The sequence below is a fragment of the Pistacia vera genome, unplaced genomic scaffold (genome assembly GCF_008641045.1).
Source record: "Pistacia vera cultivar Batoury unplaced genomic scaffold, PisVer_v2 Contig154, whole genome shotgun sequence".
Taxonomy (NCBI): Eukaryota; Viridiplantae; Streptophyta; class Magnoliopsida; order Sapindales; family Anacardiaceae; genus Pistacia; species Pistacia vera.
This window is the reverse complement of record NW_022195619.1, coordinates 205,716-230,076: the sequence shown is the minus strand read 5'-3', so window position 1 is coordinate 230,076 and position 24,361 is coordinate 205,716. Positions and strand designations below refer to the sequence as shown.

Sequence of the window (24,361 nt, the reverse complement as noted above, 5' to 3'; positions counted from 1 at the left end):
CGTTGTTCCCATTTGGGTTGAAAACTAAATCAAAAAGTTGTGGGGTTTCTTCGTTTTAAAGCTCAAACCAGTCAAACCTACTACTAATGTCCTTGGGTAGTTCAATATTAATTAATCATAAATCCTCCAACCAAAATTGAATTCATTTTTGCTTAATTATTAACATGATATAAAGGGTATTAAAAATGTTGAATGAACTTAAAGGCGATTTGGTTCAACTACCTTGAGCTAGCTCTTGTCGAAGTTAATTAAAACATTATTGTTGGGCTATTAGTGGTCCAAATTTGTATTAATTAATGCTTAATTTGTATGGTTCAACATTTACCTACTTCTAATAAACAATTGTAGGGCTATTTGATTAATTAATATTAATTATTTTAATTGTATTATTGCAAAAAGGACCATCTCATTATTATAATGAGTCATGAAGTTTGATTGAAGTTGTATTATATAATAATGATATATGACATATTAGGGGTATTCGGTTCCGGATACTCTGCATTTTTTGAAAAAACCGGAACTGGAACCAATGGTTTCAGTTCCTAGGTACCTAGAACCAGAACCTGTAACAACGGTTCCAATTCTGGGTATCCTATAAAATTCATTACCCCCCAAAAGTTTTTAAAATGGCAAAAAAACCCTTAAAAACTTACAAATACCCCCCACCTGGCACTTGTTAACAAAAATAAAATTACAAATTATAAATTCAAAATTCAAAATTACAAACTCCATTGCTTTGTAAAGGTAGATTCTCAAAAGTCAAACCAACTTACTTTAAATATTATAAAATATAAATATAAATGTATTCACATTACTTTTTCTACAAAAGTTTTTATTAACCCCTTACTCTTTAATTTTATTTTTATATTAGTCTCGGTTCCTGGTTTCGGTTCCAAAAATTTGGAACTGAAACCTACCCGTTGATAGCCGGTTCCGGGTAGGAACCAGAACCAAACCCCGGAGTACCCGCCAGTTTCGGTTCCGGTTCCGATTCCGGTTCTGGTTCCAATCGGTTCTTTTGAACACCCCTACGACATATTATATTATGTTTAGTAGAACATTGCATCCTATTACTTTTTATATTATGTTATGTTTGATTTATAAATTACATTGCATAAAATTATATTTGTTCTTTATGTATGGGCCAAAAATCGCCTTGGGCTTTATCAGGCCCAAGGATGTATTTTCTACTATAAGGCCCAAGATGGCGGCTCGATTTCGATTGGGCCAGCGTCGGTACTCATGGCATGGGCCAAAGCGTGCGGCCCAAATACAACCTCTCTCCAAAATGGGTGTCACCGATAGCCCAACTAAGGCTAGGCCTTCCATATCAAGGTAATCAAGACTCTTCCTATTTGGGTTATATCCTAATTTGCCCAAGATTTCATATCTTAGGTGAATTAGGACTTTTGGTACTGAGGCAAGTGAAACAGGATCTTTCCTATTCACTAAACCTTTTCTCTTGAAAATTCAAAGTCCTACTAAAATACGAAGATCCTATAACTACAATATAAATAAGGGTCACTCCTCTGTTTAGGCATTCAATCTCACTACTACCTACTTACACCCAAGATCTTACTCCTAACAGCTATATCCCCACGCCGTGGTTCTAGTCTCCGACTAAGTTTTCGGTAAACCCTTCCTTCTATTAACCCTCACTAAATTAGCCTCATTCAGTCTTACTGACTTGAGCGTCTAAATGCCTACGACAAACACCACCTTAGGTGTTTCCTGTCTACTTCACGCTTGTTTCTTTGTGTGTGTAGGTGCAACAGATTACTAGTGGTCTCAACCTCACGGGATCAGACCTTACTTCCACAACCGTAGATTTTATCGTCTACACTTTAGCAATTCATTTCAATAAAGACTAATATATATTTATCAATTATTATTTAACTAATAATTTAAAAAAATTCAAAACTTGAATTGGTTGACGATCAATGTTGGTCAATGGAAGTCAATGTTGATCAACGATATTGTTTGATCTTGGGTCAACACTAATCAACAACATTGACCACAGTTGATCGGTTGAGGATTGATGATTGGTTTGCATATTTGAATTTATAAATATTAATGAAATTTCAGAGAGAGAGAATTATTTAAAAAAGAAAAAGGAGAGTACAAGATGATAGGGAGCAAAAGCCCTTCAAATACAAGCCAGAATAAAGCAAAAGTAAGAAAACAAGCAAAGTAGGAGAAATGAAAACCAAGAAATCATGCTTGAGTAAAGAAGCAATTTGAGGAGAGCCAATTTGTCCGTAGCAGCGTTACCTTCTTTAAAATTGTGCATAAATTTCAAATAAATGTGGTTCCTATGATTAGCATAGTTAATGTGAAAGAAAATAGAAAAAAAATATTGAAGACTTAGAGAGATGAAAAGAACTACTTTTATTCATTAGCTGAATATAGTCTTAAATAGGAATTGTAAACAATGTGCATATCAGAAAAATAGGACCACTAAGTCCATGAATAACAAACTCTTCTACCGCTGAAATTCTCCTAAATAATAGGTAATCAACTAAACTACTTCCTATAGAATAGGATATTAGCTATTTATTAAAAACAAACTTTAACACCCTCCCTTAAACTGGATGTCTTCAGACATCAGTTTAGAAAACAAATATCTACTCCAGCACTTGTGCATCACACGCTTCCTTCATTGAATAGACTCCAAACAAATTCTGAAGCTTCATAAAGACTATTGGCTTAAGAGGCTTTGTCATAATATCTGCAATTTGGTCTTCACTTCTGCAGTAAACCACATCAATTACCTCATCTTTGCAGAGATCAAGTAGAAAATGATATCATACATCTATATGCTTGTTTCTACCATGAAAGACAAGATTTTTTAAGAGTTTGATTGCAGACATGTTATCACAATAAACTGTTGTTGGACCTTTCTAATCATAACTCAATTCTTCAAGTAATCTTCTTAGCCAAATTGCTTGACAGGTACAAGATGTTGCAGCAACGAATTTAGCTTCAGTTGTGGACAAAGTCATGATTGATTGTTTTTTAGATGATCGTGAAATAGCTCCAGAGCCCATCATGAACACATAACCAGATGTGTTTTTTTCTATCATCTACATCACTAGTATAGTCACTATCAGTAAAGCCATATAAATTCAAAAACACACATGACCTTGTTTTCTTTCTACACAGCACGCCAAAATCAATTGTCCCCTTCAAATATAGAAAAATTCTCTTTGCTGTAGAGAGATGAAGCTTCATTAGGCATTCTATATATCTACTTATGAGACTTACTGCATGCATGATGTCTGGCCTGGTTGTAGTTAGATACATCAAACTCCCTCCAATATGCTTATAGAAAGTAGCATTCACTTTCTTTCCTTTAGAATTCTTCTAGAGCTTCACACCAGGATCTGAAGGGTTGTTGACTAAGTTGCAATCTTTCATCTAAAATCTATCCAGAATTTCTTGAACATTTTCTTCTGTGTGATAATTATGCCACTAGGTGATTGAACTACTTCAATGCCCAAAAAATAGCGCATTAATCCCAGGTCTGTCATGTCAAATTATGTCATCATTGATCTCTTAAAATCAGAAATCATGTCCTAATCAGATCCTCCACATACAAGCACACTAGAAGTATCTTCCCTCCATTTCCAGTTTTTATGAAAAAAGTATGCTCATAAGGACATTTTTGAAAGCCTTCCCTTAGAGAATAAGACTTTATGCAATTATACCAAGCTCTAGGTGCTTGTTTCAATCCATATAACGCCTTTTTCAATTTGTACGCTTTGTTCTCATCTCCTTTTTCACATAACCTGGAGTTGTTCAACATACATATGCTCATGTAAGTCACCACGTAGAAATGCTAACTCCACGTCCAGTTGAAAAATAGGCCATGACTTTCATGCCACAACAGAAAGAACCAGCCGAATGGTGTCATGCCTTACAACCGGAGCAAACACTTCTTTGTAATCAACTTCGAATTCTTGCTTATAGTCTTTTGCCACTAGACGTGCTTTGTGTTTCTCCACTGCACCCTTCTCATTTAATTTGGTCTTGTAGACCCATTTGACACCAATTACTTTTTGCCCCTTTGGAAGATTCGTTAACCCCCAAGTTCTTTCAATTGCATTAATCTCTTCCTCCGTCACCTTTTGCCACTTTACTTCTTTGATAGCATCGTGAAATGCTATAGGATCACTTTCTGCAAATAGAGCAAAAAGAGCAATTGTATCTTTATCAAATAATTCATCTCCACTTACATAGTCCATCATCCAAGTTGGTCTTCTCCTTGGATGTAGCTCTCTTGGACTTGACAAGCTTGATGGCTAGACTTCCCTTGATGAAATTTCATATTTAATTTCAGGAGGAACTGCTGAGATTTCAGATGTAACTTCAAGAGGAACTACTGATATTTGTAAATGTCCATATTCTAAGCTTTCTTCTTCTTTATCAAAACTTACAGAAATATGATTGGGTTGCTGCTTCAAATTGTTATTAGTCCAATTCCATAGCTTTTTTTCATAAAAAATAACAGCACGACTAATAACAATTTCTTAGTAATGGGATTAAATAACTTGTAAGTTTTGGAAGATTCACTTACACTAAGAAAGACACACCTTTCACACTTGTCATCAAGCTTCTTTCTTTTCTAATATGGAATATGGGCGTAGGCGAGACACCCAAAAATTCTAAAATGATCTACAACAGGTTTGTGACCACTCCAAGCTTTAGCAGGTGTCATATTTTGGATAGCAAATGTAGGACTTCTATTCAAAATATGAATACTCCAATTAACTGTTTCAGGTCAAAAAGTCTTTGGATTTCTATCATCAGCTAGCATGCTTCGAACCATATTTAAAATGGTACGATTCTTCCTTTCGAACTCACCATTCTGCTGCGGCGTATAAGATGATGTAAGCTGCTTCCGAATACCATACAAGACACAAAAGTTAACAAATTCTTCTGAATTGTATTCACCACCTCGATCACTTCGAAGAATCTTACACTATGTTTGGCTTACTATTTTTATCCAAATTCTTGATCCTATTCTCCAAATAATGTTTGGCACATTATTCCAAGAATATTACCCTATTTTTTTAATTACTTTTAGACCCCATAAGGTTATTAATTTCATCAAATACACCCTAAAAAAAGTTTAAAAATTATCAAAAACACCCCCGCAACCCATACTCGCCAGATTCCGGCAACCACCGTCGGTGGTAGCCGAAATCTATACAACGGCCAACCTGCCGACCATAAATGGCCGGAAGTTCCCCGATCTGGCCTTTTCCGGCCAGATCCACCGCGGATTTGGCCGGAAAAGGCCAGATCTGGCCGTGAACGATGGCCAAAGAAATGGCCATCGTTGACCGAAAACGACGGCCATATCTTTGGCCATCGTTTTGGCCTTTTTCGGCCGTCGACGGCCATGGCAGGCCGTAGATCTGGCCTTTTCCGGCCAGATCTGTGGTGGATCTGGCTAGAAAAGGCCATAACGACTCGTTACGACACAGATCCGACCGGTCTATGTCGTAACACGATTTTCCGGCCAGATTCTGGCGGTGGTGGCCAGAATCTGGCACTGCAGGTGGTGGGGGTATTTTTGTCAATTTACATGTTGGGGGTATTTATGAAATTAGCAAGGGGTTTTTCTATAAATTTTTAAATTTTACCTCGTAATACTCCCATATTCAATTATCCAATACTATCCCCAAAATCCTACCCAAAATAATAAACCAAACGCATACTTAGTTGTTGACCATGTTTCATTCTCAACAAGGATTTTAAATGTTTTAAATGTTGCTAGAGCTCCCGACTTTTCCTATAAAAAATACACCCATGTTTGTCTACTAAAGTCATCAATAAAATAAGTAAAATGTCTTTTTTTTTCCATTAGATACCGGATTGATCGTTCCGCAAATATCAGAATGGATCAACTCCAGTGGTTTACCAACTCTCCATGCCTTTTCTTTTGGAAAAGACTCCCAGTGTTGCTTGCCAATAGCACATTCTTCGCAAATTTTGTCAGGGCAATTGATCTGAGGAAGTCCAACAACCATCTTTTTATCATAAAGTGTCTTTAAACCTATGAAATTCAGATGACCATAACGAGCATGCCATAGCCACGTTGAATCATCCTCCCTTGCAGAGAAACAAGTTTGAATATCACTCTGGATGTGTAAAGGAAGCATCATGTTTGATGTCATGAAGGCCTTTGCAATTAGACCTTTTTGTTGATCTTGAATTTAACAGGCTCCTTCTTCAATAATGATGGAATAACCCTTCTCATGAAGTTGGCCCGGACTAAGAAGATTGCTTTTCAACTTTGGAATATGAATTTTGATGTTCCCTTTTCCCATAACAGAAACGTTGGAGTTATCTCCAAACCTCACAATAGTTTTGTATGATTCATCTAAGTAGGGGAACATTGTCTTGTCTCCACACATGTGATTGCTACAGCTAGTGTTTAGGTACCACAAATTCTTATTTGGCTCCTCCATGTTTTGACACACTATTAAAAGACTGGCTTCTTCCTCATCTTCCCCTATTTTCTCTATAAAATTTGCCTTTTATGTCTTTGGTTTGACATGTTAGTGTAACATTCAGATCGATAATGCCCATACTTATCACAACAAAAGCATTTAATTTTCTACTTATCAAACTTTGGTACCTGATTAAAGGAACCTCGACCTCTGCCCTGAAAGTCATAATGATTATCTCCTCAACCTTGTCCTCATCCTCAGCCTCGGCCTCTGCCCCTTCCTTGACCTTAAGGGGTGGTAGCTTGTAAAGCTTGCTCTTCATATGTGGTATCTTGATTTTTTATTTTTTGCTCATGAATCAGCAAGGAAATATGCAATTCATCAATTGAAAGCTCATCAATATCGTAGGACTCCTCAATTGAACAAACGATGTAATTGAACTTCACCGTCATTGATAAAGAATTTTTTCTACCAGTGTGACATCTTCTATCTTTTCACCATGCAGCCTCATTTTACTAGCTATCGCCATTGTCCTAGAGAAATAGTCATCTACATATTCTCCTAGCTTCATTTGAAGAGTCTCAAAATCTTTGCGGAGTACTTGAAGATGTTATCGTTTCACCTTTGTTGTGCCTTGATACTTTTTCTTCATGAAATTCCAAATCTGCTTGGATGTATCTTTTTGAAGAATAGTCTCCAAAATTGAGCGATCAATTGTTGAAAACAAGTAGTTCTTTGCTTTAAGATCCTTCAACTTTTGGTTTTCAAATGCCTTTCTTTGTGCATCTATCGATGATTCTCTTGCTGCAGGTTCAGTAATACCATCTTGTATAAGATTCCAGTATTCTTTATATCTCAAAAAAAATTCCATCAGCATGCTACAATGGTCATAATGACCATCAAAGCGAGCTATTGCGGGTTACACAATACTTTCAGACGCCATATGTGATTATTGCTGCATTTATGAGGAAAGAAGAGTTTCGGCTCTCTAACTACTGTCTTTCACACCTCACGTGTTTCACTCAAATGGCTTTGATACCAATTGTGAAAGAAAAATAGAGGAAATATTGAAGACTTGGAGAGATGAAAAGAACTAGTTTTATTCATTAGCTTAATATAGTCTTAAGTAGGAATTGTAAACACCGTACATATCAGAAAAATAAGACCACTAAGTCCCTGAATAATAAAATCTTCTACTGTTAAAATGCTCCTAAAGAATAGGTAATCAACTAAACTACTTCCTGTAGAATAGGACATCAGCTATTTATTAAAAAACAAACTTTAACAGTTAAACCACTTAGCTCCTAAGTTTTCAAGGAGGCCTGTGATTAGGATTATTAAAACATTGAACTGCCACTAAGGAATCATTTTCTACCCACAAAGTTGTGCCAACCTTTTTTTTGTCTAGCAATTTCAATGGCCAAAAGAATTGCTAGAACTTCTGCATAAAATAAAGTCTTAAAACCAATAGAATTTGAGAATGAGCCCATAAAATCAACTCAATGAACCCACTCTTGGGTAACTCAAGTGGTAGGAATGGTGCTTAAATGTGTGATTAAGGCGTACAATCTCAAATTTGAATTCTTATGACTTCTAAGATTTAAATGGGAGGTCATATCGGTAGATTGTTGTGTTAGTTTTCTCCGATGATTAATTGAGGTGGCATAAACTAGTCTAAACACTTTGATTTAAGAAAAAATATATATTAAAAAAAAAATCAACTCAGCTCAGTTTCGAAAAAATGCAAACCACAGCCGCATGAATTAGTGTGAGTAGTATATAGGCAAGTTCTATCACTTGAATAAGAAATTTTAACAAGTTGAACTTGAACGTAATACAGTAATATTCTAAAAATTGCGAAAAAAATAATAATAATAATAACATCACCCACTTTTGTAATTTCAGGGTCAATTGAGTGCAACAAATTTTTCCCACCTTTCTCTGTCTGTACATTAATATTTCTTGTCTTGATGTGAGTCATCTGACATGATTGTCCATATTTCAGTCTATCAAACTCCCCCCACTTACTTTCAAAAATAGTCAATTTCTCCCTAAAACAAGTTTCACATCTCATCATTTTCACCTTTAGCCCACCTTCACCTTTACACTTTTCAGATTCTTTTTTTATTTTCTCTCTTAATCACGCACTCTTTCAAAATCACTTCTTCCATAATGGCTATTCCCTTCTTATTTTTACTATTTCCTCTCCTTTCTTTATCCTCCTCAGAGGCCAAAGTCATTCCAAGGTTTCCTTCAAAGCTTTCTGCTTCTGCTTCTGCTTCTGCTTCTGCTTCTGTAAATACAAATCATCGTCCTTTCAAAACAAAGTACTTCACTCAGATCCTCGACCACTTCAATTTCAATCCCCAAAGCTACCAAACTTTCCAACAAAAATACTTAATCAACGACTCCTTCTGGGGCGGCGCCACCAAGAATTCTCCAATCTTTGTCTACACCGGCAATGAAGGAGACATCGACTGGTTCGCTCAGAACACCGGCTTCATGTTCGAGATAGCTCCTCGTTTCAAAGCCCTTCTCGTTTTTCTTGAGGTAATCCATCTTCTTCATTTGTACATGTAGATCTTTATAGATATATGTATATATGTTTGGTTGCCAAGAAAATTTTGCAATTGCAGCACAGGTTTTATGGAAAATCTATCCCGTTTGGAGGTGATAAAAAGATTGCTTATAGCAACACGAGCACGCTCGGATATTTAAGTTCGACACAGGCGTTGGCGGATTATGCAACTTTGATTATTGATTTGAAGAAGAATTTGTCTGCAATTGATTCTCCCGTGGTGGTGTTTGGAGGTTCCTACGGAGGAAGTATGATTATTATTTATTTAATATATTTATATTTTTTATGTTATGGTTTCATAGATACGAGAGTTAATGATATTTTTGTTCCTAAGGCTTGACGAAAGTGTTAATTAGGTTTGGTAAAAAAAAAAAAACAAGTTTAATCCATGTCAGACCAAGGCTGCTAAATTTTGTAAGATAATGTAGGGGTTGTTTTGTCCTTTTATAGTATTTTTAACTGTTACTTTATTTTTATTTTTTTATTATTGAATTTAAGAATTATAGTTAAAAATTTCATAAGTTATTTATATAGAAGGATAAAATAACCTTGCATCATCTAATGAAACATAACAGTTTGGACCGACAAGAACTAAATAAAAGGACATTTTTCTGACTTTATTGGGCCTGATTGATACTTTCATTAAATCTCAGGGATGAAAATGTCATTAACTCATATGTATACATCTCAGTTGACTGACCTGGTGATATCATCCAGTCAGATATTTGTTAAATTTTCCAAGTTAATAATACGGGTCTTTATTTAATTGGACAATCAAATGAGGTGATAAAACGGTCTTATGTAAGTATTTTTTTTTAATTGTGAAATTAAATAAAAATGGAAATGATTTGGAATGCAGTGCTGGCAGCGTGGTTTAGGTTGAAATATCCACATGTAGCCATTGGAGCTTTGGCGTCTTCTGCTCCAATCCTCAACTTTGAAAATATAGTTTCGCCATATACCTTCAATGCCATTGTCACCAAGGACTTCAGGGTATCTTTCTTTTTCTTTCTTAGCTGTCACTACTTTTATTTTCCTTTTTGTCTGTCCTAAATGACATCACTCAACCTATTTTCTAAGACTAGTAAATATTCCTTATTTGGGTTTTCTTTTATATATTCGTATTTTATATTTACAAGTAGGTTTTTGATGATTTTAGGATAATATTCAAAATTGTTGGGATCCTTGGGGCATACTGATTTCTATAGGGCCCTCAAATCAATTACTTTCATCATCAAAGTTGAAATATCATTATTTATTTTTTTATTTTTTTTATTTTAATGTAAGAGAAAGAAATATATATTTTGAAAACATCAACATTAAAGTATGGACCTCTGGAAAGTTTCTGTAAATAGAGGCGTCCAATTGTGTTTTTCAAGAAAAGAAGGTGATAAGAGATTCCCCAACTTGTCTAATTTTAAATTTTGGACTCACCCTTTATTTAATATACATATAGTTATAATTCTGAATTAATTTAATTTATTGTGAAAATAAAATCAGAGTGAGAGCGAAAATTGTTACAAAGTGATAAAAGGATCGTGGCAGAAGATTGAAGAGAAAGCAAGCCAACATGGGGGTCTTAAACAACTCAGAAAATCTTTTAGAATATGCAAGTAAGATCACGAACATTTCCTTTTATTTTAAGATGTCCATAAATTATTTATTTAATTTCTTTCTTAATTGCAGAAATTATATCAGTGGTAATGCCCTACATGGTTGGCTTTATACTGCTTATATTTACGCAGCCATGACTGATTATCCAACTCCTTCAAATTTTCTCAGTCCCTTGCCAGCTCATCCAGTCAAACAGGTGCGCTTCTTAATTTTACTTTTTAATATCATTATAATATGACTTGTTTTAATTAGTTATTTAATTATTATATTTTGAAAATTGAGTGGGATTATCAATGTCCCTTTTCATGTGATTTTAAAAATAACAATATTTTATTTACAATTGAGTTGTATAATTAAATTATACAAACATATAAAATTTATATAAAATATATATTAATTGTAATATAAAATTTGAAGAAAGAAGCGTGTTGACTTTGATGCTGACCTTTCACTATGAATACGAGGATGCAGATGTGTAAAGCGATTGATGATCCGACGACAGGAAATGACACGTTTGCGAAGTTGTACGGTGCAGCCAACATTTACTATAACTACAGTGGAAGTGCCACGTGTTTTGATTTGGACGATGATTCTGATCCTCATGGTCTGGGAGAATGGTCATGGCAGGTACAATTCTAAAAGGTTCTTCACTTTTTCTGAGTATCTAATTCTAGGTTTCAACCTTATAGTTTTACTGTCTATTTCTTACCACCACGTGGCACCTGCCCACTTTACTATTAATCTTTAAACACCCTGAGGTAAAAGTTAAATTTATAAACCCCCTCTAGTTATGAATATTTTCAATCCCCAGCAGTTTGTGAGAGTTATCCAAACCTGTCACCTGACATCTGCAGAGCATCTAAATACCATTTTTAACCCTATTATTCCTAAAAAGCATTTTATTTCAAAAAAGAAATGGTATCACTCGTGTTATTAGTAAAAAAACATTTTTTTCATAAAAGAATTAATAAATAAAAAAGAAGACCCCTCTTTCCCCACCTCTTTCCTTTGCCTGGCCAAAAAATATAGTACTAAAACTATGGGAAAAGATAATATACAACAGAATAAATCTAAATCTGAAAAATAGAAAATAAGTTTCAAATTTGAAATTAGTAAATTGAGAGGAAAATATTGTAAATAAAAAACCTAATTAAGTTGAGATTTGTGGAAAATTGTGTAGAATAAAAAATCTAATTAAGTTTAAATTTAGAAGAATAAACCAATTAAATTAGAGTGCTATTTTGGTATTAAATAAGATTTAAACAATGTTTTTTAAGGTTAAAACACAAGAATTCTTATAAATGTAGATAGCTGAAATGCTTATAATACAACCTTAAAAAATTACTCCAATATGAAATTAAAAATCAGATAATATTCAATGAAAAATACAGATAATCGAAAGAAGTTATTGAAATTATTGAAACTTCACAGGTGAGGCTGAATTAAATTATAATAATTTGTTAGATTGATTAATAGTAAAGTTGAGTTGCTTTTGAATTGGTTTTGTGTTTGAATTTTGCCAACCACAAACTTAATTAATGGTTTACCAATTATCATGCCATCTGACTTTAATGGGGGCAACAATAATTCACCTTTACTAGAAAAAAAATAAATACTCTAAATTTCAATTACGGTTAAAGGATATAAGTTTAGAAACGACACATAAGGGTACCCAATGGGGGTTTGACCATTAATCAATTGAACTTATTGAAATGACAAAAATACCCACTAATTATTTATATAATCAACATGTCCCTTTCCTCATTAAATATGTGTTTTGTTTGTCAAAAGGAGTTAAATACATTTTAGTCCTTTAGGTTTGGCCTAGGTTAAATAAAGTTCACTAGAAAATAATAGTGGTTGCGTTTGGTTTATTATTTTGGATAGGATTTTGGGGATAGTATTGGGTTGTTGGATAGGGGAGTATTACGAGGTAAATTTTAAAAATTTATGAAAAAGCCCTTAGGTTTACTAATTTAATTAAGACCCTAATATGTAAAATGACAAAAACACCCTCAGAATTTTTCGTGCCAGATTCCGGCCACCACCATCGGAATCTGGTCGGAAAATTTTGTTACAGCACAGACCGGTTGGATCTATGCCGTAACACGTCGTTATGGCCTTTTCTGGCCAGATCCACCACGGATCTGGCCAGAAAAGGCCAGATCTACGGTCTGTATGGCCGTCGACTACCAGAAAAGGCCAATCGACGGCCATCTTTGGCCATCGCGACGGCCAAAGATGTGGCCGTCGTTTTCGGTCAACGACGGCAAGATTTGGTCTTCGTTGCCGTAACGACGGCCAGATCTGGCATTTTCCAGCCAGATCCACCACAGATCTAGCCAGAAAAGGCCAGATCGTGAACTTCGGCCATTTCTGATCGGAAGTTAGGCCGTTGTAGGATTCCGGCTATCACGACGGTGGTTGCCGGAATCTGAAAAGTGGGTTGATGGGGGTGTTTTTGTTAATTTCTAAACTTTTTTTTCAGGGGGTATTTATTGAAATTATAACTTTATGGGGTCTAAAAGTAATTAAAAAAATAGGGTAATATTTCTGGAATAATGTGCCAACATTATTTGGAGAATATGATCCAGAATATGGATAAAAATACTAAGCCAAACATAGCCAGTAATATTTAGGTACTTGTAAAGAAGTAACTTTTCAAATTTTTTTTTTTTTTTTTAAGTCTAGAATAACCTTAATGAAAAGAGAGGGGTATTTTGACTTGTACAAAAGAAAATTTGAAAAACTGAAACACGACAAGGACCTAACTGTTATTAGAGATTCTAGGGACTTCATGTTTTTCTTAGGCCAATTAACGGTTGTCGAAACAAGTGAAGAAGCCAAAGTTTTCAAAGTTACTGTGCGTTGAGTAAGATAGAGCAAGTGGGAAAAGGAAGAATCCAAGAAATGTGAGACTGAGATATATATATATATTATATATATATATTCAAAGTCACATGCTAAAGTTTAAGTGTTCATTTAACATCATTACTTCTTTTGGATTTGGAGCCTTTAACGTAAAATACAACACATTTCTCCCACCCTCTTTCTATTTTTATCCAACACAAGTTGAGTGTCCATGATGGTAACATAGTTTTATCCACAACTTCTTCACCTGTGATCTCATGATTTATGTGCTTTAGTTTTGGGAAATCGTTTTACTTTAACTTCAAATTTTGAAAATAAATTCAAATGACTAATGTCATTAGTTATTGGGGTAAAGCATCATTGATTTATGAAACTTTTATTTGTCATTGGGCAGGCATGCACAGAGATGATAATGCAACAAGTGGACAATAAGGAGAGTATATTTCCAGTTCTGAATGGAATTACACTAACAGAGTCAATTTCTGCAAATATGTTTTTGATGCTCAGCCAAGACCCAATTGGATTACCACTCATTTGTTGGCCATGTATTGGGTAACCTTTTCATTTTCCATTTTTTGTATTTTCGTTTGTATATAAACATTATTTTTGTATTAAAAAATGACAGAATATGAGAGGCTTTGAAAAGATGGAAGCAATATCATTCTTTAATGGCTTAAGAGATCCTTGGAGTGGTGGCGGGTATGAATTTCATCTCCTCTCTCTATTTCTCCATCATTAAATTAGATGCTCTCTCATTCAAAAATATTTATGGTTTCAGGGTTCTCAAGAAGTTTTCCAAGACTAAATTGCCATTGTTGCCGAAGAAGGTTGTAAATTCGTCGGTAAAGTTACACAAATAGATAAGTTAAAACATCCTTTAATGTCTCTAATGTTAGAATTACTGGTTCAGGAGCTCACATGTAGACCTGAGATTTTCAACAAGTGAAGATCCAAAATGGCTTCAGGATGTGAGGCAAAAGAAGCGAGCATTATTGGAAATTGGATTTTCAATACTACCATGACTTGGCCCATCTTTAGAGATAAACATAACCCCTTTTTTTTTTTTTTTTTTTTTTCTTTTTGTTTTATTCATAGAAATCAATAATCTGTGCTCATAAGTCATATTGTGGGTGAGGGCACAAATTGAAGTCTTGAATAATTGAATCTGAGAGGTTGAATCATGTGGTTATTTTGGCCAAGAGAGGCTCTTTGTTTGGGCCTTTTTGAGTTGTAATGGAAAAGCACGTCTGATTGATAAGATTTGATTGACCAATTTAAGATTGTCTTGTGTTATTGAATTTATTGATTGAAAATTGTCGAGATTCCTGCCCCTTAAGTAAAGGGTGTTTCTTTTACTAGAATTTGACATGACCTCAAATCATACACGAAAACACTTTGTCCCAAATCTGGAGGCAGAGTCCTGTCTCATAAATCAGTCATGTTTATTCATTTGTAAACTAATAAATTAACATTGTTACAGAAAGTTATAAACTAATAAATTATACATTATTACATCGAAAATTATAAGAGAAAATTGGGAGTTTTAATTAGGACCTAATCATTACTTATTTGGATTAATTAAAAGTGAACACATAACATGAGGAGGATGGAGACCATTGCACTTGTCGTAGTCTCTTAATTTTCTTTGGATTATTATCAAAAGTGACTCTAAATTAAATAGTTTTGAATTAAATGATTGCCAAATAAAAATGTGGTCAATCTTGGATTGAAATTTTGTCCAAAGCAACAATAAAAACTATTAATTAGGGCAGCACACAGAATGAGGTTGCCCTATCAACCTAACAAACAAAGTTTGACTAAAACAAGCATGAAATTGTTTGACAAAAAACCAAAGAAAAGAGTCTTTGAATGAAGTTATAACGTTTTAATGTTGGTAAATAAAGAGGCATGAAAGATTCGATAATAAAGTGTAGGCTAAGGGGAATATGAATTGTGTTGAAATTAATATAAAAAATAAGTATAAGCTTTATTTTCAAAGTTAGGCCATGAATGAGAGGTCGGTCCATTATTCAAAACTATAGGAAAGGTGTGTTGGATTGTGATTGAGGGGACAAATGTAGTTGACTACAAAACATGCACCTTCTCCGTATTTTCGTATTTTCATTATCATGTTTCTCAACTCTTTAAATAACCAATGATTCCATTTATTTTTATGATTAAACCATAATATGAGAGAAAATGTACACTTATATTAATTAATCTCAATTTTGAAGTTTATAACAAGTGGGTGACTAAGTGTTAGACATTGATCTTTGATGTATTACTCAAGAAATTCTGAATTTGAGTCACCTCAGTTGCTAATAAGAATGCCATTGGAGTTTATCTTATCGTTAACTTTAGGATCCCCAAAGATTTAGTTAACTTCAAGTCCTAAGTATAATAGATATGTTAATTTAAATTAATCCAATTATATATGTATTAGTTTTTCTTTTGTTCATTAATCAATATTATGTCTTCCTATATTATACAATAATATAGATGTACAAACAAATCTTACAAAAATTTGTGTACAAATGATGTGGTATAATATGAATGGATGTGAATATAAAAAGTAAAATATATATTCACTCTTCTATTTATTTTGTGTCACATCAGTTTATACACAAATCTTTGTAAGACTTGTTTGTATATGTAACATTTCCTTTGGTCAGTACATAGCATTACTCTATAGTTAGACAATAGTGTAGTATATTACATTAATGAATTTATATTAAATTCTTTTAAATTAAAATTTTATTAAAAAAATATTTCTGAATATGTAAAAAGGAATGGTAAGTCAATAGTATGTTTTCAGAAACGTGAGAAGATTGGCTATTTACTTGCAAATTTGGGATGAAATTCACAGGGACCATACTATTTGATTGATGGTCCTCCACACAACACACAGCCCTACACTCATTGCACGTGTCAATGACCAATTGCACCATCTGTTTAAAACGAAGCAGCCTGGCAACAGTAAACCAAGCCAATCTCAACCCTTTGTTTTTAATTTTTAAAATTTTTATTGTGGACCCCTCCCCTTCCCCATTCTGCAATATTTGTTATATTAAGTTAGCCCACGCATGCCTGGCCTCTGATTGATTCGATTTTGATTGATTCTGAGCCTTTTACAGCCAGGCCAAACTGCCAGAAAAACAGTGGACGTGGCCTCTCTATTCTGTTTTGGGTTTTAATTTTTTAACTTAAAACAATCTTGTGGCTCAAACAAATTAGATGTTGCCCTCAACTGGAAACTGGATTCATTCTGATACTCATCACATGCCTTGGGGAATGTTATTTTGTTCTTGTTTTTTTTTTTTTTTTTTTTTTTTAATATTTATTGAATTATTTATTGGGTTTTTTTTTAAAAAAGATTATGACAAATGCCAGAAATTTAGTGTATGAGAGACTGGAGTAGGCCAGTATTGGAAATCGGTGTCATGAAATTAAAATCTTTGTCTTTGCAGGAAAAATTCATTATTCAATGTGTCAGATTTGCTGTGTTTTGGTAAATTGAAAATGAAATTGAAGCAACCTTTAATCATATTCTCAATTATAAAAGAAATAAACAGAAGGGTCTCACTTAGTCTAAGCAAATTAATTATTTTTAAGATAATCTTTTGTAATATATGAAATGCTCCACAAAATATATTTAAATCCATAAGTTATGGGAATGTGACTGAGTTTTAAAAATCAAATGCAAGATGAGTCAAACCAAAGTTCAATAAATTTCCTAACTTCTCTTAACACTTCTCATAAAAATGGCCAAAATTGAGGTCGTAATCTTGATTAAACAAGTTAAATGTATATGTACAGATGAGTAGATGACTTTTTTCCACCCAAGGTTTGCCTTAAAGACACTTTCCATCCCAAAAGTTCAAAATACCATTTTTTTCACCTAAAGTAATTTTCTGTCTACCTAAAGCCGATTCTGACGGCGAAAATTTTCTCCTTCACCACCATTTGAACTCGGTTCTCTCTCTACAAAATTCTCTTACTATGACATCTGATTTTTGTCAATTACCCGTTGATTTCTGATTGACTCCTATGGCGAGCATCCAATCAATCACCATCATTTGATCTACTAGCTCCATTATATAAACCCCTGTTACCTGATTCTTGTAACTTATAATGCTGGCTAAGAAAGTGAAGTGTATTTTAGGTATTAACATAATATAAACTTTAAAAAAATAGTATTTTAAAACTTTTTGAGTGAAAAAATGTCATTAAGGTAAACCTCGCGTGGGAAAAAGTCGGAAAGAGTGGGTGTGAGATGAGTTGCCAATGGCAAAGTGTAAACAAAACTGAACTAATCTGAAATTTGTTTTAAGCCGAATTTCCTTATCCATTTCTTCACTATCTAATCTTTTTTAAGCCCCCACCACATTATATTAAGTTAAGATATCGGCTTACAGATATATTTTTTTTAATTATATTGTATAAATAGAATACGGTTCAAATGGAGGACGTAACTAATCCAGGAACCTCCGAAAAGAAGCATTATACAGTAAGTTTGAAAGGGATCGGCAAAGTTATCATTGTTGAAGTCTTTTGAACAGAATATATATTTAGCACTTTTCCACCACACTTACATTGCCAATATTAATATACACAGATCCTTTCAAGCATTACCAAATATCAACTTCCATTTAATGCTTCAATAATCATATAGTAATCTCCTACAAGGGATGTTTGTGTATTACTGATTCTTACTCGAGATCTATTTATCAACAATAACAACATCAAATCTAGTTAGAGATTGTTAGATAACTGAAAAACAATGATATATATGTTATATAACCTGCGTGTATTTCGACCAATTCTCTGAGGTCTTAAGTTATAACCTTGTAAATCCTCCAGTGACTATCCATTTGTTATTGAGAGAATTTGTATCGACTATTTTAAGTAATATATCCAAGAATCTTTATCGTCTATCCAATTACCTAGGGTGGTTTATATTTACAACTATTATCCGACATGATTCTAAGTAACTATAAAGAAATCATAAAATATATGATGAGGTTATCGCGGGGAGCATCAGATGATATTTTTTTTTATATTGTAAAATAAAAATACCTAACACCCTTAATTTATTAATCCATCTAAAATAATATTTCTCCAAAACAGTGTGATACTATTCATGATAAAATATGAATGATTGCAAAAAGAGAGTGGTGGACTTTAATGAAAAAGTCTCAGCAAATTGGTCTAACAATGGCTACAAGCTAGCCAGGTGGGTGCTTTGCTTGGGAACTGAGGAAGAACCAAAATAGAAATAAATTATTTTTTATGTTTTATTTTATAACAATATTATCCCACCAACTTTCATAAAATATAATGACGTTGTCTTCTTAAATATAAATTTCCCGAAACACAGAAAAGACTCCACGAATTGGATGGCAGATGGATGAAGATTCTATTCCCAACCCGGTTTAGTTTAGTTTTCTTTACGGTCAAGGATTCCTTTACTTGGCCACAGATATATTTCAGAAAGTTTAAGAAAATTTCAGGTTTTGATTGCGTGTCCCAACACATGTATGTATATAAATATGCATGGAAGAAAGGTTTTGGACTGAAGGGGTTAGTCCAATAAGTAATCTATGGTTGAGATGGATTGCAGGGTGGTGCACATGATGTCCATAATTGAACTTTTTGTCTGATGGAAGCAAATTTGTATCTGGGTGCAATCCCTGAAAATATGCAAATTAATAACAAGTCTTAGGTGGTGGAACATTTACATGTTGAATTTAGATACTTTTTGTTTTTGGCCCTTGATGTGTATGCAAATTAATAAGAGAGAGTTAGGTGGAATATGGACATATGGGTTTTTCAATTGAGAAAAAAGTAGAAAAGAAAATGAGATAAAACTCTTGCACCAATAAAACATAAAATTGTTTACGAATTTGTATTAATGGGTCTTGTTTTTATTCATATATGCATCCACCCAGGAGGGGGAAAAGTTTACAGTTCATCACACAAACACCACATTAAAATACGGTCAAAGCCTATTTGATTGGTCGAATGAATTTATTGTCATTAGCCTGTTTAAACTTTTAAATAATATATTCTACGGCTTATGAGAGAAGCAGAAAAATAACTTTATTTTATGAATTTGATTTAATTTATTCTTGTTTATTAAAACTTTTTCTAGTAAATTAATACTAGAGGGATTTTTCTTAAAAGATATATTTTTAAGAGATCTAATATAATAAATCCTTCATCTAAAGTTGTAGTAAATTATACAAGAAAAGATACTATTAAAATGAAAGTGATTAATTATTAGGGCCAGGGGTCGCCGGTGTTGATTAAGAGTTAGTTTTAGATATGGAAATAGATAAGACTGAATGAAAAGTTGTTTGTATTAGAGGAATGATGTAAAGCTCTATAATTGTAACTAGTCCTACCTTTTGTAGGGTTGAAAAGGGTGTCTGAATCTACCTGGAAATTAAGGTGGGTTTTGTCTGAAACAGACATATCTCAATGACTAAATAAATAAATAAAACATGACATGAAGATTGACAGAGAGAGAAATGTCAGTGTGAGGAGAGGATTGAAACACGACTTAATAAAAATGGCCTAAAACTAAAGGGTTTCCAATTGGACAAATCTTATCTCATCTTTCTGCTTATTGGAAAAGGAAAAGGAAAGGGATCTATGGGATTTTATTTCAGACCTCCCAATCGTTTCATTGTTCTCCCTTTTTAAAACTAGGAATGGCCAAACATCAATAATGCTGTCATGCACGTGACTATTATACTATTCTCTTCTCTTCTATTCATGTTCATATATATATATTTCCTCAAATTCATTTTATATATTAAATTACACATCCATTTAATTTACATCATGACCAAATTCATTTAATAACCGCTCCTTGGTAATATTCCTAACACAGTACCCATATGTTCTTTTTTTTTTTAACTATTATTTCAAGGATATTTGTTATCTTTATCACATGCTTGTAAATGTTTACCCTACCATCAATCTCAAAAGTAATGGAGAATGTTTGAAATTTACTAGTGAAACTAAGGTTTCCATTTGTGTAACCTAAATTACTAGTTTGAATATAAGATAATGAGTAAGCAACTTTTTCCCACCTAAATGACACTTTCCCACCCACAAAGTTTCAAAATATCACTTTCCCACCCAAAGTTTATATTCCGTTAATACCTAAAATATACTTTACTTTGTCAACTGGTGTTCAATGGGTTATCAAGAGCAAAGGTAAGAGGTGTTTTGTAGAGTGGAAGTTAATGAGTCGAATAGTGGTGACTAATTGAATATTCACCATCGAAGTCAGTTGGAAATCAGCTAAGAACATAAAAACCTAGTTTTGCGATGGTGAAAAATTAGGTATCGAAGTGAGAGAGATTTTGTAGAGAGGAGACCAGAGGTTCAAATAGTGGTGACAAAGAGAATTTTTGCCGCATGAATCGGTCAGAATCAACTTTGGATAGTAACGAAATATTAATTTTGGGTGGAAAAGTGGTATTTTGAAACTTTTTGGGTGAAAAGTGTCATTAAGGCAAACCTTTGGGTGGGAAAAGATGTTTACTGTAAGACAATCTATCTCATTCAAATTTTACGCAAAAGAGGGAGGATATTCTTAATAAAATTTAGATAAAGATTAACCAAGGATCTTGCCCCTCTTAGAGAGAGAGTGATTAATCTTTTTTTTTTTATTTATCGAAGAAAGAAAAAGAACAACGTTGTTGATTTATAAACCACTAAATTCTTACATGATAAATTATGAAAATTTGTTTTGTAATAATAAAAATGCATTGTTTATTTAAAAAAAAAAAAAAGAAAACCAGAAATAGAAGTTACCCAATTGGTGAATAAAAGATGATGAGCAAGAGAAACCCACATGTAAGTTGTTAATTAGATATGGAATTTAGTTAATGATTGACAAGTTATTTTCCCAATTGGTGGCTAAAATGAAGATCTGGACAACCCAAAAGATAGCACAGCCGTTGGATGGAAGTGTCAGGTTGGACCCTCCCCCAATTGATTTTTTTGTCAATGTCTAGTAAGTAACATGCGGTGTTTCTTTAATTTGCCAATAAAAATAAAAAATAAATTAATCAATTAATTAAATATTTAACTCTCTTCCTTTCCCAAGATTCATGTAGACTAGAGAGGTAAATACATACATGTTCTCCCCAATTCAGTAAAATTATTTAAACGGAATAATTTATTTTAATATCTTCAAAATCTTAAAGTGAAAAAACAAGTACATGAAATTACACTGAAAATAATGATTGAATTTTTCATCACGCAAAACCTTAAAGTACTCTCGTACTTACTCACAATTCTCCTTCTTCTCTCTCTCATTTTGTCATATCTCTTCTCTTTGCTCCATCAAATATCCCCACACTTTCTTCTTCATCAACACCATAATAAGTCATCCTTTGCCCCCTCCACTCCTCTCCCCATTTCTCCCAATTTATTTTGCTTCTCACTTTCTCGCCTTCCAATCATGTCCATCAACCATTTCTCCACTGACTTACAAGAAACCCCCTGGTGGCCTCCCCAACAACAACAATCCTTAAATATGGAGTCAACTCATCAACATCCCAACTCTTCTTCAAAGCAGCAACAACAACAATTCAATTCTTGGCCTTCACATCAACAATTCTTCCACCATCACCATCCTCACATCCATCATCAAGGTTTCAACTTTAATCTTAACCAGGAGAACTACTGTGGACAAGAACATGAGGGGCAGGATGAGGCAGATGCCGCTGCTGGCACCAGCCAAGAACGGGAAGCCGAGGTTGAGAGAGAAACCATGTTTGAGAAGCCCTTAACTCCGAGCGACGTGGGGAAACTCAACCGTCTGGTGATACCCAAACAACACGCGGAGAAATACTTTCCACTCGGCGGCGGTGGCGACGCAGGGGACAAAGGGTTGTTACTGAGTTTTGAGGATGAGTCCGGGAAGTGCTGGAGTTTTCGATACTCGTATTGGAACAGTAGCCAGAGCTATGTGTTAACGAAAGGGTGGAGCCGATACGTGAAGGAGAAGAGATTAGATGCCGGCGATATAATTCTTTTCGAGCGCCACAGAACCGATGGCCAAAGGTTGTTTATAGGGTGGAGACGACGCGGCGCTACGGTGGCCCCGGATGCTACTAGCGGCAGTCGTAGTGGTGGTGGTGGTAGCGGCGGTGGCGGTGGGTGGAGCACAGGGTTGTATTCAGGCTCACCACATCCTTATCCTCCTGCTCAACCCCATGGAATTACTGTGCCACACCAACCTGACTGTCTTCATGCAGGTTTGTATTTCTTAATTCTCATGATTATTATTCTTTATTCCCATTTTAGCCCTATTCGTAAAAACAAAAAAAATACCTCTAGGGTAAATAAATTTTTTACTCAATTGGATTTTACATGCACGCATTGTGCCATTTTAGGGTCTGTGGTGCAGAACCCAGTTGGAAATTCGAAGACTTTAAGGCTATTTGGGGTGAACATGGAGTGCCAGCTCGATGGGTTCGAGCCATCGACCCTCGATGATTCATCGATGTCGAGCCATAGTCAAGCCCGCGGTTACGGCCAGCAGCAGCAGAAGCAGTTTAATTACTCTCAGGCATATTCTTCAAACCGTCACAATCAGATGGTAGGCAGCTCCATTTTTATTTAATTTTTCAAGGCAAAGTTTAAATGTTAGATAAGCTGTGAGTGATATAGTTGTTTCTTCTAACGAGACAGATTAATTTAATAATATGATTGATAATTAATTAGTGAGGCCAAGAATTAAGGCTGAGCTTAACACATGGCCAAATTGTGTAATTTTTAATTAAATTAAATTTAAATAAGATTAGGTAGCTGATTCAGGAGATAAATTATAGTTTGTCATTAACATTAATCTCTATCTGTTTAAGGGTAAAATTAAAATTATGAATGAAATAAAACATCCACAACTGTCCTTGATCTTAAAATCCACGTTTTTTGTTTTAAGCAAATCCATGTTGTTTAATACTGTCGGGGGTATAAGATTTTAATTAAACTGATGGGCCCTAAATTTATACAACACACCTGGAGACTGAACACAAAAATATTATCCAAATTTTGTTTTGTGTCGATAAGTTTGATTTGAAGTGATTTTTTTTTAGATTAATAAATAATGTTATTATGTGTGTAATTGTAACAGGACATCACTTTCTCTCAAGATGTCAACCGATGATGAGAAATCGCCAAGGATAAGATCTGGAGGATGGGTTCAGGATTTGACTTTAATTGAAACCCCACTTGGAAGGTCAAGAAATTTTTATAAATATTTTATGAGGGAAAAAGAAAAAAAATTATAAAATGTTCAAAAAAACCTGATTATGACGAGGGTAGGGGAGTGGGGGGCCCATGCCCCAGAAGATGATGAGATGAGAAGGAGAGGAATCCATTTGGACTGTTGAGATTCTGTCTGAAGATTTTTCATGAAGAAATTTGATTAAGGTGGTGGTGGTGATTGGTGACGGTGATGTGGGTGGTGGTGGGTGGGTGGAGGTGGACTTTGAATAGATGGGTGACAGCCCAGTTGTCCAAGCCCATTCCTTTTTTTTTTTTTTTTTTCTGTATTTTCAATAGTGAGAGGAAGAAGATGAAAGGTTTTAGAAAAGAGAGAGCAAACTTAATTTTTTAATTCTATCAATTATCATCATCATTTTTCTGTTTTACTGTAATTCTTATTGTTCTAAAAAAAAAAAAAAAAAAAAATGGCTCAATTTTACTCAATATCATCTCTCATTCTTTCATCTTTTTTTCAACAATGGATCTATGTTCAATTTAGCAATTAACTTGAGCAAAATCATCTAAAAATCGTTTTTGTGAATGGTAAAAT

General features: G+C 34.0%; 1 protein-coding gene and 1 pseudogene across 1 annotated transcript; both read left to right on the top strand.

The window, feature by feature from the left end:
- Window positions 1-8,630: 8,630 nt before the first annotated feature.
- LOC116124616 lies at window positions 8,631-14,559 on the top strand (annotated as a pseudogene).
- A 7,156-nt stretch (window positions 14,560-21,715) lies between these two features.
- On the top strand, window positions 21,716-24,058 carry LOC116124652 (B3 domain-containing protein At5g06250-like). Its single transcript, XM_031410373.1, has 3 exons — window positions 21,716-22,799; window positions 22,938-23,143; window positions 23,678-24,058. The coding sequence occupies exons 1-3, from the start codon at window positions 21,779-21,781 to the stop codon at window positions 23,708-23,710; spliced, it is 1,260 nt and encodes a 419-aa protein (XP_031266233.1). The 5' UTR covers window positions 21,716-21,778; the 3' UTR covers window positions 23,711-24,058.
- Window positions 24,059-24,361: the final 303 nt, after the last annotated feature.

Coding starts and splice junctions, on each gene's coding strand:
- LOC116124652 (XM_031410373.1), top strand. CDS start 21,779: ATGATTGAATTTTTCATCACGCAAAACCTTAAAGTACTCTCGTACTTA. Junction 22,800..22,937: donor ACCTGACTGTCTTCATGCAG/GTTTGTATTTCT, acceptor GTGCCATTTTAG/GGTCTGTGGTGCAGAACCCA. Junction 23,144..23,677: donor CAAACCGTCACAATCAGATG/GTAGGCAGCTCC, acceptor TAATTGTAACAG/GACATCACTTTCTCTCAAGA.